The sequence below is a fragment of the Mytilus edulis genome, chromosome 5, assembly GCF_963676685.1.
Source record: "Mytilus edulis chromosome 5, xbMytEdul2.2, whole genome shotgun sequence".
Classification (NCBI taxonomy): Eukaryota; Metazoa; Mollusca; class Bivalvia; order Mytilida; family Mytilidae; genus Mytilus; species Mytilus edulis.
The window spans coordinates 24835212-24853085 of NC_092348.1; the positions used below are offsets into that span (position 1 = coordinate 24835212).

The following is a 17874-nucleotide window of genomic DNA, read 5'->3' on the forward strand; positions in this document are numbered from 1 at the left end:
CTAATATTTAATATGGTTGGACTATGTCCTAGGGGGCAGGACCTTGAAATAGTCCTAAAATAGATATGAACTGAGAATAACACAATAACTGACTGAAGCAGAAATCTTATTATTGAAAATTGCAATTAACTCAAAGTTAATGGACCATGACCTAGAGGGCAGGGCCTCAAATTAGTCTTCAAACTGATAGGTATTAATAGTAATGAAACTTTATTTTTAAGTATCAATCATGAATCACAAGTAATTTTTATAAATCTAACTAAGCAGAAAAGTTAACAATTGTTGATGCCATCGTCATCTTTGCTGTCACCATCACCTTTGGTGGGGAAAAGCAATCTCTATTGCTCTCTTTCCCCTGACTTTTGTTGCATGCAAGACAAAAATGACTTTGAACTGATCTTAAAATATATTGAGCTTTATTTTAATAGGGAATGTATTTGATCCTGAATATTATTTGTAATTATATCTGCTTTTTAGATGGAGTTGTTTATAGTTGCCTTGCATACTGAGGATGCAAACCATTTTTATAATTGTATTTATTTATTTTCAGTGTTGAATTGGGCAAACAGCTTGCTAAAGCCATCCAACCAGAACTAAAGGACGATGATCCAGTCTCATCTCATGATTCCTCTACAAATGGACTTATTAATTTCATTAAGAAAAATAGAAAATAGACAAAAATAGAAAATAGACATCTTCTAAATAGGATATTTTTCTGTCTCTGCACTGTGATCCTGATCTGTATGAGTATTATGAAGCTGTTGTAGATATTTAACACAAAATTATATATTGTTAAAGTATTTTCTGTTAAAACATGTAAGAAACAGAATGGCGGGTCTTTTAAATTGCTGCATTGGATAATTATCTTTAAAAAAAATCAATCTTGAAAAGTTTCTTTATGTTGCCTTTTTCTCAAAGCTATATTTCTTGTGTATAGTATATTGTTAATATATAGTTAAGTAAGATCTGTTTTTGTTTTATTTATTTTTGCCTTTTTCATTTTATTTGTTACATATCTTTAGATAGAGTATTTATAGTGATTATTTTTCCTATAGTTTCTATACTCTGTTCAATTTGATTGGGTAAAAATAATTATGTATAGCATAATATGTTAGATGAGAATTCATTATTGGACCTACACAAATATATTAATCTGCTTACATTAAAATATTTTAACAAAAAATATTAAATTAATAACTGCTATAGTTTAACTTTAGAGATCCAGTACATGTACTACACATGGCATAATACTGTTGTTAAACTAAAGGTGGTACCACACACCTTGCACTCAAATTAATTTATCGTGTTTAATTTTCAAAAAATTTTGACAAAATGTTTACTTTGACCCTTTGACAAAAATATAAATCTTTTCTTCTGCCATTGTTTATTGATAAATATAAGTGATATATTACTTCCAGATACACATTTATTTTGTTTTGTTTTATAGACATCAAATTGGATGTAGATAAACTTCAGCATTAACTATTTCAATGATTTGCTATGTGTTGAATCTTCTGCTTGGGTATTAGTGCCATATAAATGTTTTTGTTTACTTGACATGGAATGTTACTAGTAAGCTCTTTGTATGAGGAATACAATAAATATTGAATTGTATATTCGTTCAAAATATGTTGAGTTATCTGCCCTTTGAACATCAGCCAGCCTTAACTTTACAGTTTCTTCTCTCCTTTCCTGCAACTTTCAGTCATAGTTTGTAACTGCAATACAGTGAGTACTGTAAATCAACTCATTTTCACGAGCGATTTATTTTTCATGACTTTTGTGATAAGAAAAATAACGTGAATAAAAGTTGTCACGAACATGTAAAACTTGGCTCTTTCTTTAAGCTGGGGTCACACATTCACGATTTTTACTGCCGTCCTTGACAGGAACATTCCCGATTAAAATTTTTCAAAAGTCTGATCAAGATCCTGTGAATCGTGGATGGAAATCCGATTTGTATCTTTCGCCAGGTAAAATTCGACCGAGTCTGTCACGACTGCGTCCCGATTCTACCGAATGTAATCCGACAGAGATCAGATAGTGACAAGACAGTGAACCGACGCTGACGGAAGTTATCCGTTCGAAAACTGTCGGCATACTCGGGATGATCAGGCACTGTCGGAATGTAATCCTATCACGGTCCGCTCTATCGCATTGCAAACGGCTTTGTCTGGTCTCAGTCGTATTGTATTCTGTTATTGTCGGGACTTCTCCAGATCATTCCCGTTCCACAGGACACCGTCCTGAATACACAGAACATTGTTAGGAATTCGATCCGATACAGCAGAATCTGTCACGACATAGGCACGATTGTAATCCGACTAGACAAAATCGGCTGAGTTTCCCCGAATGTTACGGGACGCACCTAACTGTCGGGGTGCTTTGCCGAACTATTCGGACCCTTCCCGAACAGTAGGAATCTGTTAAGAACTAAAACGACTGCGTTCAGACAATAATAGGACATTCCAGATAACTGAGGATACTAATCCGACTTTTTTCACTTTTCGTGTCGTATCGCTGTCTGATCTCAAACGGGAGCAATAATCGGCAATGTGTGAACCCCGCATTATTTTAAAAACTACATTAAGTAAATTTGAAAATCATGATTATAATTAGCCACGAAAATGTGCCAGAAAGGAGTTAACCCTAAATAAACACAGACCAAGATCAATTTTGATTGGTATCATTCACCTTTCTTGAGTGATGCCCCTCTTTAAATGAACAAATTGCTGAATTTGTAATTTCAATGCAAACTTTACTTTGCCTCTACCAAATCTTATAAAACACAACATTTGTTACCACCAACCACAGATCAAGGGCTTTTAGTGTCATCACTTTCAGGATTTTTGAGTTGTAAACAAAGAATGATGAATTAATTTTTGAATCCGCATCATCACATTTTTCGGACATTGTATTTGGCATTACACCTTTCATCTTTACCCACAAATATCCATCAATCAAACAGATCATTTGCAACAAAGGGATCAACAGGATAGTTTTAGAATCTGATGCTCCATATATCCGCTATAAAGAACAAATTGCTAACCCATACAAGGTCATCTTCGTAGCTTTTTAGTTTGTTATCCCGATTTTGTTTTTTGTCCATGGATTTATGAGTTTTGAACAGCGGTATACTACTGTTGCCTTTATTTGAGTTTATAAACAAAAAATGATGAATTAACCGTGTTTTGAAAATAAGGCATCAGTCCCAATTTAAGAAGTCAGTTGTTGGTGGTAATTGTCTGTTGTGCTGTGCTTTATTTTTAGTGATCCTTGTTAAATCAGATGTTGGTGGTTGTTATGGTCTGTAGTATTGTGCTGTATTTTTAGCGATTCTTGTTGAGTCAGGTGCTTCTGGTTAATGTGATTTGTTGTACTGTGCTGTGTTTTTAGTGATCCTTGTTGAGTCAGGTGTCGGTGGTTGATATGGTCTGTTGCACTGGGCTGTATTTTAAATGATTCTTGTTGAGTCAGGTGTTGGTTGTTGATATGGTCTGTAGTACTGTGCTGTATTTTAAGTGATTCTTGTTGAGACAGATGTGGTTGGTTGATATGGTCTGTTGTTTTGTGCAGTATCTTTAGGGATTCTTGTTGAGACAGGTGTTGGTTAATGTGGTATGTTGTACTGTGCTGTATTTTTATTGATTCTTGTTGAGACAGATGTCGGTGGTTGATATGGTCTGTTGTACTGTTCTTAATTTTTATTTTTTCTTGTTAAGTCAGGTGTCGGTGATTAATATGGTGTGTTGAACTGTGTTGAATTTTTCGTGTTTCTTGTTCACTCAGGTATCGATGGTTGGTACGATCTATTGTACTATGCTGTATTTTAAGTGACTTGTTGAGTCTGGTGTCGGTAGTTGATATGGTCTGTTGCACTGGGCTGTATTTTTAATGATTCTTGTTGAGTCAGGTGTCGGTTTTTTATATGGTTTGTTGTACTGTGCTGTATTTTAAGTGATTTTTTGTGAGTCAGGTGTCGGTGGTTTGTTTGGTCTGTTGTACAGTGCTGTATTTTAAGTGTTTCTTGCTGAGTCAGGTGCATGTGGTTGATATGGTCTATTGTACTGTACTGTATTTTTATGGATTCTTGTTGAGTCAGGTGTCGGTGGTTTATATGGTCTGTTGTATTGTGCTGTATTTTGAGTGTTTTTTGTTGAGTCAGGTGTCGGTGGTTTATATGATCTGTTGTATTGTGCTGTATTTTAAGTGATTCTTGTTGAGTCAAGTGTTGATGTTTGGTATGGTCTGTTGAACTGTACATCATATTTAATGATTCTTGATGATTCATTTGTCGGTGGTTGGTTCGGTCTGTCTGTTATTAAAATTTATTGAAAAGAGTATTGTGATCAGTGTTCAATATAAAAAAAAATCCAAGGTTATAGTAAGCAAACGGAAGTAATTAAGGTAAAGTTACACATAAATTGTCAAGTGAAGCTGGGATAAACAGTCGTATATATTGAAAAACAAGATTAAAATGTCTCACCTGCTTTAATATTTAATATTTATCCTATGTTGGTTGTCCTTAAGATAAAGTTTACTTCACGTTAAAGTTTTTCATCAACCTAACATCATCAATGATCCTACACGAAACAGACCAAACCAAGGACAGAGAAAAAATAGCAATATCCTATTTATATATTGAAGAATTACTCAACACTTTTATATAACATCTGTTTTTACATCTTCGTTTATTTTTCTACGCCGAAGCAAGTTAGTAGTTTTGCTTACATACATTTTCTATTATATCTCGTAATTGTGTTAATTCTTGAAAACAAAGACGGCATCTAGAACTAGGATTGGGTGCATGTAATTGTTGTAAGACTCGTTCCTTGTTTCCGTCATCATCTTTTGGTTTGATATGAATGTGTTTAACTGGAACTGTTGGTTTAATAGCCTTAATTTTAGGCTTTGTAAACATGATTTGTAGTCGTCTTTCACGTTTTTTGCGTTGTAGTTCTGCATTTTTTCTTTCCATTTCAATAAAATCTCTAAATACCTGTTGTCGAATACAGTATTCAGGATATACAGTTCTTTCTATAAGCACAACATCTTTTCTCCCGTAAGTGTACGTCATATAGAGTGGCAAGCAATTGAGATTTCCACTGGCGAAATGGATAGGACCGAATTCTGACTGCAAAAGGTTTTCGTTGTACAAATGATCACTCGAACTAGAATTTATTTTACTACTTTCCCATGAACCAAAATCAACAGTTTGATGAACTGCTGTAATTGAAGACGAGGCATCAATGGCAGTGTGATTGTTTTCAATTGCATTTATTAATAACCAGTTGTCAATCTTGTGTTTGCCCACAACAACATCGGGTATCCCTCCCCACGGATATGTGTAATCTGTTATAAAATAATCTTGTCCTGAAGGCGGGTGTCTTTTTGCGTCTTCTTTTATCTGTAGTATTTTGTCATACGAGGAAATATCTTTTGATGTAATATTTTCAATATCAAAGCGGCATCCTGATATGAATATAACACTGTTTTCATCTGGAATAACTTGTATATGCTTGCCAATCAAATTAAGAGAGCTTTTCAAATCAGCTGTGAAGAGAATATCAGCATTTGCATAACCAATGTACTTTGATTTGAATTTCCGATGTATGACTGATAAAAAATGAGGTAAAATGGGCATTTCGTCTGATGTAGAATGCTCAATCGGGAAAATTTGCCATCCGTTTCTTATAAATGTATCTCTTACAGTTTTGTATTCATCACTTAAAAAAAGCACAGGTAATATATCGGAACCTAGTGTTCTCCAGTTATGCATGGTGTTATTATACACGGTATTTCGCCTTTCGTTAGGCACTAATGTTGTACATAGGACGAGCAACCACGTGTTTGTACTGTTTTCCATTCCTGTATTTGTCGGATTTGATTTGTACAAATGCTTTACTACTATACAAAAAATGAGCAAAGCAATTGACAGCAATACTACCCACATGTTTTTGTATATGAAACGAACTATACGCACAATAACTCGTACAAACATCATGTTGACATATTTCTATCTTTACTTGCAATCCTGCAAATATATAGAATTAATATGATTAAACGGATTTCCAAAGTCAGGAACCTGTAATTCAGTGGTTGTCGTTTGTTGATGTGTTACATATTATACGTTTTCGTTCATTTAATTTTGTACCAAAATTAGTCCGTTAGTTTTCTCTTTTAAATTGTTTTGCATTTGTCATTTTTTGGCTTTTCGTAGTTGATTATACGGGTTTGCTCATTGTTGAAAGCCGGTACGGTGACCTAATAGTTATTTACTTCTGTGTCATTTTGGTCTTTTATGGAGAATTTTGTTCATTGGCAATCATTCCACATCTTCTTTTTTTATATTGTGGGATTTATATAAATAAGGTAACATCGATAAGGTCAACACTAATCAATGTTAAGGTACATAATCTCGATCAACAATTACAAGCGTTAAGGTACAGCATCTAGGTCAACATTTGCAACCGAGTTTTCAGCCAACAACAAGATTAAGCCCGACAAGTGTTCAGGTACATTATCTATAGGCAACAATGACAGGTGTTGTTGCACATCCTTTAGGTCAACACCAAAAAAAATGTTAGGGAATATCGGTATAAGAAGATGTACCACAGTGATATGACTGAGTGCCAATGAGACAACTCTTCATACAAGTCACAAAGTATAAAACTACACCATTATAGGTCAAAGTAAGGCATTCAACACGGAGTCTTGGCTTACACCGAACAGCAAGCTATAAAGGGCCCCACAATCGACCAGTGTGAAACTATTTAAACAGGAAAACCAGTCTTGTTTATATAAACAAACGAGAAACTCTTATGAACCACATCAACAAACGACAACTACTGCACATCAGGTTCCTGACATAGGACAGGTGCTAACAAATGCAGCGGGTTTTAATAGGTGCCAACATTCACCCTAACCTGAAACAATAGTCTTACATCCCGACAAAGAAAGATACACTATAAAATATCATGAAATGGCTTAACTCAATCAAAAGATATAAAAAAACAAGTGTACATATACTGAACGAATTAATTTGATCTATGACACTGTAAATACAAAACTGATTTAAAAAAAGGGGGAGATGTAAAACAATATCAGAAAGACAACCATAACCGTGAACAAAATACCGCCAATTAAGGAATATCCGTTTCACAGATGATATTGGATATGTTCCTTATGTCGTAACTACATTCCCGTTCCCTTTTCACGAATGTGACCTACCGAATTAAACTATTTACCTTATTTAAGACATTTTTACTTAGTGTTTTTGTTTTGTTCACACATCTTTGTCAATATAATGGAATTTGTTGCGACTGTCATAGAAGTGAGAGGTTTAGCTAGCTTTAAAACCATGTTCAATTCACCAATGGAGGTCAAGCTGTGTTGTACAAGAATCTATAAAATATTTTGGGATGCTATGAAGAACAAAGACGCTATAAATTCATTCAAGTGTGGACATCACAATATAGCAACTAATTACATAATAATTAATTATGAAATAGTTTTGTCATAATGAAATTATCATAGTTTGAAAGATTAATCTTTCTTCTTTCTTTTGGTACCTCATTTATAAAATATAAAGAAGGATGAAATGAATTACATCAGTTTAAAGTAATCTGAATGGGAGTGAAAAAATCTTTGTATTGTGCTACCTTAAGCTGCTTGTATTTCAGTGAATAAATATTAAAATGAGAAAACAAAATCTTTAATGTAGTTATTGTCTACTTACTTATACAACACAGTGACATCCACTTAATTGTATATCAATATATACAAATGTACGGTTTTATAGTTTTTAAATGATTGAATAATGATAAAATATAATAACGGTATACAAAGATGTAATCTGTCACGATCGGTTATAACGCATTTAAACATGACAATGAGACTTTTAAAACTTAATTCAAACAGGCGTACCAGAGGAATATATGATAGCAAATATTTAATTAAGGAATGTGCGGGTTATTCGGTGTGCACCACATTTTCAGATTGTTTTAAAAAGACAGCAACAATATAAGTATTTCCTTAAAGTTTCATTCTTAATTCCATTTTTTACGGCGTAAAGTAAATTTATTAAAAAAAAAACGTTGATGATGTCACGGTCACATGACAAAATTACGTCTATGATCTTTAAAATTAAAACCTTTCAGCCTATCAGAAGACGTAATACGTCCAAAATAAAATTATGACTCATAGTGAGTTAGGTCAACAGTATTTTAATTAAATGACAATTGCCGTCATATGATTTCTTTTTGTTTAATGATTTCTCGTATTATTACGAGTGTCTTGTTAAAGAATAAGGAATAGTAAAGCACTCAGGTAATCCCACATACAAAATCATATCATTTGACAAGGATGAGAGTTTGGCGAATCATGAGTCTTTCATGGTTTCAATGAAATTTTTTCTGAGGATTTATCTTAGCTTCAGCAGTTCAATACAAACAACGGTGCGTTGCCGGCTCATTTCATGTTCTATGAAGGAATTGCCCATTATATTGATAAAAGTTCTGTTCACTGTTTACGAGCGTACTGGTATTAACCATATTTGGATTCTAAAAAATTTAAAAGAATTTCTGGATAATTCTAAATCTTGGATCTTTCTCTGAAACTAAGTCTATCAAAACTTTTGATTTTTCAAACCTGAACACCACATTCCCAATGTGAAATTGAAAAATCGTCTAACAAAAATAGGATTATTCACAGTGATTTTCTTCGATATAAAATTGGTACTAGTACGCCATGAATATATTGCTTTGGGATACCAAATTATTGTAACAGTTTGTAATGAAAAAAAGCTTAACAGAGGAACAAGTGATCAGTATGCTGGATTTTCTTATTGACAACATATTTGTTGAATTTGGAAGTTGTCGGCATTCCTATGGAAGCTAACTGTGCGCCTCTCCTTGCCGGCCTGTTCCTATGTTCCTATGAATCCGAGTTCCCACAAACTCTTGTCAACAACAAGAAATTAAAAAAAGCCATATCATTTCATTTCACATTCAGATATATTGATGATGGTCTTTCCATTTGGTTAGGGACTTTCCGGTTTTGATTTTTCCTCGGAGTTCAGTGTTTTTTGTGATTTAACCTTTTTCCATTACAAACACAAATTTTACTGATTTCAGTTCCATTTAAATATGTTTGATATTTTACTTTTTGGCACCAGCAAACATGTTCTGATCGAGCCTGTCCCAAGTAAGGAGCCAGTCATTCAGTGGTTTTCTTTGTTGCAGCATTATATATTTTGTGTATCGTTTATTGTTTTGCACATAAATCAGACCAACGTACAATTATCTTGTTCGAATAGTTTTGAATATGTGATTTCGGGGATTTACTTTACCTTACTATGCAGTATGTGTTTCGTGTTAACTTCTACGCAGTTTGGTGTCTGGTGGTGATTTGTCTCACCGGACATCATACCTCATCTTCTTTTTTATACATTGTATTCTAGGGATGAATCATTACAGAACAATAGCATACGTAAAATTGATAATTTTTAAACAACGAATGTTGCATATTTTATTGTCCTTCTTGTGATTAGTTAGGTCAAAATCCCGTGAAGCAAGCATAGTATTTTTAAATCGGACATTCCCCAAACAGTCGGAAGTTTAAAGTTATGATTTTCTCCATTGGTCTGACTTCTGGATATATTATCCACACACTCATACCTCTATAGTTCATTTTACTTCGTTTTATTTAAATGAATACTCTTTCTAAAGAAATTGTGAGTGTCTTAAATCTACACTGTACGGTATTACATGAAAGCAGAATAGACAGAAAAAAGGTCAGCGAATGAAAAAAAAAAAAAAAAAAAAAAAAGAATTTTCCAAAAGTCTTTACATCTTTTCCTGCTCGATTCGATCACATATATATAGGTGTCTAATAGCATTCCGTAACATTTCAGTACACATTATAAGGTATAACAGCTTCATTGCAATTAATGACGGAAGGTTTGTATGTTTCACAATCAAACAGTTTGAGTACAATTCATGATAGAGCCATGCACACTTCCGAATTAAATAGTTTGTTTTATCTATACATGCCAGAGGGTAACCACGACGGAGGTCTATGTTTCAGAATCAAACGGTTTGCTATATAGCTAGAGAGCAATCCATGACGGAGGTCTGTATGTTTCTGAATTAAATACTTTATCAAGTTCAGATCCTTTGACTGGATAATTTTTATAATAAATTGTTTTACCGCCTATTAACCATGCAATCCACCAGCCATAACTGCCTGTTGTTATAATAGAATGATTACAGTTTGTCATTATTGCCATATCAACTTCCGGTGAATTCTTTTGAAGAATGAATGCAGTGTTTTCTTTGGTAAAATGAGTCTTGCACCAAGATATGTCATCAGAGGAAAAAATGAAGAAGGGATTTGAAAAGTTTAACTGAAAACTTGTCATGGCATCATCAATATAACGTTTGTCTGCTGATGTGTATCCATATTTGGTCATGACAGAAGAATGCACCATATCACCGCGACGCACATGCACAGCAACATAAGTAGATGTGTTTGATATACCTTTTAGATTTAGAATTTTATGAAACTGATTAGTAGCCTCATGCTGTATACTGTCTTTAAATTTCAATTCTTTTCTGATATGTTCACTACTGTCAACAAAGTATTTCCAACTTTGAAAGTATCCATTAAGAATCCAGTTGTATTTCCTGTCTAGATTAAATGCCTCTTTCTCAAATGTACACCCCTTTACTTCATTGTACCGTTTAACATTTGCTAATTTCTGACCGGAAGTAGCAGATATCTTTAGAACTTTCTTTAAATGGCATCCTCCTTCAATAACTGGTATCATGTTATGGTGTTCGGCGATGCCATAAAGAGATGCATATTCAAAAAGTAGGTTTCCTAAGCGACCTTGAAATGTTATTGTTATGTAATTCTTCGCCAAATTCTCCCTTACAGGGAAATGAGTACTAGTAACTAGACTATTTGTAAAATTGCCAGGCATAAGTGATTTTTCCAAATATAGCTTATTCAGTAATTTTGTTGAAACAATTGTCTTCTCTGTTGTGACACTCTGGTCAATTGACCGCAACGACCCCTGGTTGCTATTACTTGTTGTTGTGAGCTCCCTGGACCCAAATTGGTCGAGCTTTGGAAGGTTGTCTTTAATAACGCCGTAAATGGTATCCCAGTAAATAATGAAACTGTAAACAATTATGCAGGCTCCAGACGTCAATATAAGTAATAAGACTTTCTTCATTCTTGCCCGTACTGAAAAATAATAAGATTTGCATAATCGATAATCGATAAATTACTGTAATTTTCTTAAACTGAGGTATGTCTAGCTGCATGTGGCTATAACGGTATACTTGAAACTGCAAAGTCTATAATATATAGCACCATTTAGACAATGGTATTCAATTTACAAATGATGTAGTGATTGTCTCTTTTAACATATAAAACTTCCTGGTCTTCAGTGGATAACTGTATAGCTAACATCAAATTCCATGAAATTATCACACACGATAAATGAAAAATAGAGTTACCAAAACATTACAAACACGTGCAAAAGAAAGTCAAATGTTTTATGGATATTAATTGTTCTACCACACGCGATCAAAAAGACTTTAGGATACAAAATTTTAGTGGGCGACTGCTGTTTGGTGAAAATTCAATTCACCGACATCAACAATCTGAATTATGACTAAAACAATGATTAATATAGAATGCAATTAACAAGAACACCATATAAGATCATATAAACATTATATTTATAATGTACGTTTGATTAACGTGGCGTCTCTGTATATATTGCCCGTTATGTGGCTCATATACCTGGTAAAGCATAAACGGGAGTCAAAATATATATCATTAGGAAAGTATACAAACCTAAAGTCTAGCTTTTAAAATGTCTCATATTGTGTATAAACAAACAAAATTTCACCAGGTACACACACACTATAATTGTATATACATGAAATAGAGGCTACTTATCTGAATTTATTTATAGAACAATTGTAAATTATCAACGACAGTCACACGTCGTATTTATTTTAGAAACGCACATACTGTGAGCATGAGGGACCAGAGCACGGAACAAAATATAGCATTCAAATAGTTTAAAAACTTTAAGTTGTATTCTATGTACAAAAAAATGTTATTTTCAAACATAGCATATACAATATATACATGCTACACATACAGTGGATAAAAAGAATATATTTATTGATTCAACTAATGACCGGTATATGGAAGTACAAAAACAATACAATTTGTTTTCATACCACATAGTCACATTATAATGAAATATTTTAAACTGTTTACAGGTGCGGATGCAATAGACAAAGACGTCCCCTTTTTTATCGCCATTTTATTTTTTATTATATCATTTTTTTCACAATTCATATGGGTTTGCTTTTAGTTTAAAATCGCCAAAATGTTTTAAAGATTCTGTTTTATGGAAGAGCCCTCCCTTTCAAATACACTGGATCCACCACTGGTTCATATTATCATAATCGTGCTTATGTAAGGTAAAGATAGTCCCTAAATAAATCTACCATCTTTTGAATGTGAAATTGTAACGAGTTTTTATGTAAAATGTGAAATTCTCCAAATATTCTATTTACTAAGTTTAAAATGTGGTACAACAAACGCATGTTGTCTTTAAAAAAAAATCAGATAATTGAAAAATCTCATATAATAAAGATGGAACGCATTGAAAACCAAACATTCTAAAGAGTTTTGACAAAAGTTAATATCCTCTATGTTTTTGGGTTAAACCAAACATATAGTTTCGAATATTTTGAAATTTGATTAACTATTCATTTATAGAGAAAGACCCTCTCTATGATATATCATTGAAAGTACTGACTATTGGCCTGGTAATTAATATTCTCGGTAAGTATATTTTATTAAACCTTGAACTTCAATGAAATTTTGTGTGAATTTGAATGGTGCCAACAACTGTTATTATTCTCATCACAATTTTGCTTTCGAGTATTTAAAAAAAAAAAATAGAAAAGGTGGTCTTAAAACCAAAACCAATTTTACCGAAAAAGCAACACTTCAAGTGTAGCAAAATAAAAAATGAAAATGTGCATCAATAAAAATCTTTAATGAAAAAATCTACAATCTATAATACTGAAATGACAAAAGGGTAAACGTGCAGGTTATTTAGAAATAAATTACTTTCCATGGCTTCCTCTGACCCAAAAGTTTAAAAACAAATACGCAAAGAATAATTGCTAAAAGCTCATTCGAGCGTATGTTGTCTCTGTTTGTATACTTTGCCAACTCTAAATAAAGCTTATATATTTATTTATTTACAAGTATGATCGTTTATATAAATATACAAAGTTGATTTCCCCTGCTTTATGGATTATATATAATTATTTTTTTATTTTTGATCAAGATTTATGACAGTCAACAATTTTAAGGTGACCTCCAACTTATAGTATTGTTTATCAGAAAGAAAGTTTCCTCAGATAACCAGGTCCAATCTAAATCGTTTATCAAAGAATAAACCAGTAAACAGATTTTTACTCTTATGACCATCATTTTACTATGTTTATATTAAGAAAGAAAATACTTAAAATATGTAAGTTTGGCCATATTGTCAATGATTGATAATTTAAGTGTTTTTTTTTTATTCAAAAGAGAGTTAATGAAGAACAGAGGTGAACAATCAACCATTTCAGACAAAGGGTCCACAATGAACCTTAAATAATACCTTCACTCTGTGGTTAAACTTTTCAAATTTTGTATCTGTTTATCCGTATTTTACTAACGAATGGACTTGTCTTCCAGTTAAGGTTCGTGTGGACCCTTTGCCTAAAATGGTTGATTTTTCACCTCAAAATTTACTCTGAGTACAGACAAACCTACGTATTTGGAATATATTTCAAGGATATCCTCCTTCAACCCAAACAAATAACGAGAGGTTTACCTTTCACTTGAATGAATCGGCGAGTATCTCATGTAATTTACATTTATTGGACCATTTGGGCAATGCATGAATGAAAAAAGAAACAAGAAGTTGAACTGCAATATTTTTACTTATTCAGAGTAAAAATGTTTCTCATACAAAAATAAACAATATATAATATAATACATTTTCCAACAAGATAATAACAGAGACATATATAATGTATTATATGTCTCTGATAATAATGAATGCAAAACATAAAACGATAATAAAATAATACAGAATACAATAGCTTGGCCTAGGAAGGGGTCAACTAAGCCATATAAAGATATAAAATGATAAATGTAACACATGCTACATAAGCATACAAAAATGAAGATGGTAGCCAACAAACTAATAAACTGGCGTTATTACCAAAATACATTTGTAATTGACCAAAAATATATATGAACATCTAACCAATATCTTAAATAAAAAGCTACAGGTGTTGGAAAGGGGAAGGAGGGTGGGAAAGTTTATAAAATCTCAAAATAAAAATCTTGTTTACAAAACTATCGATCTGTAGATAAGCAAGAAAGTGTAATAAGATACATAGTGAATAAACTAACCAATGGGCATCCAGTCAACAGAGCGTAATGCAGAGGTTCCCCAAAGGATTATGAAAATAATCAAAAAGAAATGAATTAATGGTTTTCGTCGTTTGCATAAAATGAGTTATTAAAATAACTTGCCTTTATGCTTTCCTCCTTCAACCCAAACAAACAACGAAAGGTTTACCTTTCACTTGAATGAATCGGCGAGTATCTCATGTATTTAACATTTATTGGACCATTTGGGCAATGCATAAATGAAAAGAGAAACAAGAAGTTGAATTGCAATATTTATACTTATTCAGAGTAAAAATGTTTCTCATACAAAAATAAACAATATATAATATATACATATACATTTTCCAACAAGATAATAACAGAGACATATAATGTATTATATGTCTCTGATAATAATGAATGCAAAACATAAAACGATAATAAAATAATACCGAATACAATAGCTTGGCCTAGGAAGGGGTCAACTAAGCCACCAGGAAAGATGCAATTTTTCCAACAAGATAATAACAGAGACATATAATGTATTATATGTCGCTGATAATAATGAATGCAAAACATAAAACGATAATAAAATAATACCGAATACAATAGCTTGGCCTAGGAAGGGGTCAACTAAGCCACCAGGAAAGATGCAATAAATTATAGTATTGTTTATCAGAAAGTTTCCTCAAATAACCAGATCCAATCTAAATCGTTTATCAAAGAATAAACCAGTTAACAGATTTTTACTCTTTTGGCCATCATTTTACTATGTTTATATTTAGAAAGAAAATACTTAAAATATGTAAGTTTGGCCATATTGTCAAGGATTGATAATTTAAGTGGGTTTTTTTTTTTTTATTCAAAAGAGAGTTAATGAAGAACAGAGGTGAACAATCAACCATTTCAGGCAAAGGGTCCACAATGAACCTTAAAAAAAAATCCCACCCCCCCGTATTTTACTTTAAAAATGGACTTAGTTTTTTGGCCTGGAAATAATACCTTTTTGGCCTGGAAATAATACCTTCACTCTGTGGTTAAACTTTTCAAATTTTGTATCTGTTTATCCGTATTTTACTTACGAATGGACTTGTCTTCCAGTTAAGGTTCATGTGGACCCTTTGCCTAAAATGGTTGATTTTTCACCTCAAAATTTACTCTGAGTACAGACAAACCTACGCATTTGGAAAATATTTCAAGCATAGCATGCCCTAGGTAAATATATTTCAAATATGTTTTATGTTTAAGACAAATAAAAACTTAACAGGATTTTGCCGTGCTCTTTTTTCCATTCCTCCAGAAGGTGCCAAAATAAACTAAGTTGGGAAAGAGGTTTGAGAACTTCCCCACAGGTAATAATTGAAGTGAGCTGTAGAAATTGACACTGACGATAGATACCTGACAATAATTGGGGATTTAAACTGTGTACCTGGGTGGACCATATCAATTAAACCATTGTGGTGACGTCAGCCTATTCATTTACCGTGGATTCTTTTTCTTTAGCACATACTTACAACTTCTCGTCCAATCAAATTGCTTGAATTTGCCTTCTAATTTTCATAGTACATACTTTTTCCGTGTACTAAGTAACTACGCATGAATGACCACAAGGGTAAGATTTCATTGTATTGTAATCAAGATATTAGAACAAAAATTGCTACTGGCTATTTTGAAATAAATGATGTGTTCCAAATTTAACTAAATAGTTTGTAATTAGTTTTCAAACAGATTTTTAACATCCTACTAATCAATCTTTTGATCTAAATTTTGCTTTGACAATTAAAAAAGTTTAAAGAGTAATTATAATGGTGCTTTATACCTTGATTAAAGTACAACTCAATCTAAAATGTGTAATCCTTTATCTTCCATGCAATTACTTTGTACACAAAAAGAGTCAACCATGAATCTTTTGAAGGGAAATTATTAATAAAGCAATTTGATATGTTTAGTCATAAATTGGTCGATAATTGGTTGCCTAATGTCCAGTGACAAATATTTCATGCATATAAACTATCCACTAGACTACCTATGGGTACATACCAGGGGCAGATCCAGCCATTTTTAACAGGTGTTTCAACCAAAGATGTGGGAGGGGGATCCAACTGTTTGTGATAGTTTTAGGTTTTATGTGAAATAAAAAAAATGTTTTTTAAAGAATGTAAAGCTTTCACTGCAATTTAAGAATTGTCTGCTCTTGGTCAATTCATTTTGTCATCTTACTGTAACCATGTAAATAAGTACATGTATAGTAAAACAACGCTTCGTTCATATCAATAAACATACTTACACCAGCAGCTACCTTCTTTACATTCTAAAGTCAAGGGCCTTTTGAAATCCCATTTTTACAATGATATTATAGTGAGTAGATAGATTTACAAAACTACGTAAATGAGCTACATCCAGTCAGCCAAAACATATCAATAGACTAATTACAGGATTACTCAAGTTGTAAATATGTGCTAAATTGGATCTTGTATAGAAAGGTATATACTATGAAAATAAGAGCTTGGGTCAAAGCCCCTCGCTCTAATTTTCATAGTATATACCTTTCTATACAATAACCGAAACAGAATCAACGCTTCCTAAATCCGTCGCTGAAATGGACCCACCAGATTATATTCTATTGTTTCCTTTGTGTGTCTAATATCATTAAGGTTGAATTGACTAATTTACTGATTTCTGTTCACAAATGGAATTATTTTAAAAACTTACCTTTAATTTTTCTAATTTCTGTATGCCTTCACTGGGAATCGAACCCGTCCATGAATTCTGTTAAATGTTACTGACTTCAACATATCGATGAAACCTCTGGGCTACCAATTGGTTACGATTTATATGTTTATTTTATATATTTAAATGAATAAATGATATACATCGGTTCAACATACACACAGGGCTTGTACCTTTATATATTAATAATAGGCAAACGTACAATATAAGTTGGTAGCCACGAGGTTTCATGGTTAAGATTAATGAGGTAAAGTTTAGGTCTTGTCTGTTTAGGTTCGAATCCCTGAATTCTCTTTGTTGTCAATAATCTCTTTTCAGTTTTTGTTCTTGTTTTGTATGTTATTGTTGATACTTTGCGTAGTAAAAGCGAGTTTAGTCGTTTATAATCGGATTAATGTTGGCTATTCCACGTCCACTTGTATTTCTGTCCATCTGGTGAGTTAAGCCTGTTTCAACTGATTTTTATAGTTCGTTCTTATGTTGTACTGTTATACCACTGTCCCATGTTAGGGGGGTTGGGATCCCGCTAACATTTTTAACCCCGCCACATTCTGTATGTATGTGCCTGTCTCAAGTCAGGAGCCTACCTGTAATGCAGTAGGTTTTTTTGTTCAATTTTTACATAAATAAGCCGTTAGTTTTCTCGTTTGAATT

At 32.8% G+C, this 17874-nt stretch overlaps 3 protein-coding genes across 3 annotated transcripts in view; 1 reads left to right on the plus strand and 2 right to left on the minus strand.

Moving 5' to 3' along the window:
• LOC139523286 (glucose-6-phosphate isomerase-like) overlaps nucleotides 1-1614 on the plus strand; it is a 29423-nt gene extending 27809 nt beyond the window's left edge. Inside the window, exon 17 of the mRNA XM_071317153.1 lies at nucleotides 551-1614. Coding sequence (XP_071173254.1) covers nucleotides 551-674 — 124 coding nt within the window. The 3' untranslated portion in view covers nucleotides 675-1614. The remainder of the gene's footprint in view (nucleotides 1-550) is intronic.
• A 2858-nt stretch (nucleotides 1615-4472) lies between these two features.
• LOC139523291 (uncharacterized) lies at nucleotides 4473-7810 on the minus strand. The gene is made up of 2 exons (XM_071317158.1): nucleotides 7739-7810; nucleotides 4473-6034 (listed from the first exon to the last, which is right to left on the minus strand). Exon 2 carries the CDS (start codon nucleotides 6002-6004, stop codon nucleotides 4715-4717), a length of 1290 nt encoding a protein of 429 aa, XP_071173259.1. The 5' UTR covers nucleotides 6005-6034; nucleotides 7739-7810; the 3' UTR covers nucleotides 4473-4714.
• Nucleotides 7811-9499: 1689 nt separating this feature from the next.
• LOC139523289 (galactoside alpha-(1,2)-fucosyltransferase 2-like) lies at nucleotides 9500-11964 on the minus strand. Its single transcript, XM_071317155.1, has 2 exons — nucleotides 11869-11964; nucleotides 9500-11250 (listed from the first exon to the last, which is right to left on the minus strand). The coding sequence occupies exon 2, from the start codon at nucleotides 11237-11239 to the stop codon at nucleotides 10109-10111; it is 1131 nt and encodes a 376-aa protein (XP_071173256.1). The 5' UTR covers nucleotides 11240-11250; nucleotides 11869-11964; the 3' UTR covers nucleotides 9500-10108.
• Nucleotides 11965-17874: the final 5910 nt, after the last annotated feature.

Bases quoted from the DNA above. Each gene is read 5' to 3' on its own strand.
- LOC139523291 (XM_071317158.1), bottom strand. From the start codon at position 6,004: ATGATGTTTGTACGAGTTATTGTGCGTATAGTTCGTTTCATATACAAA.
- LOC139523289 (XM_071317155.1), bottom strand. From the start codon at position 11,239: ATGAAGAAAGTCTTATTACTTATATTGACGTCTGGAGCCTGCATAATT.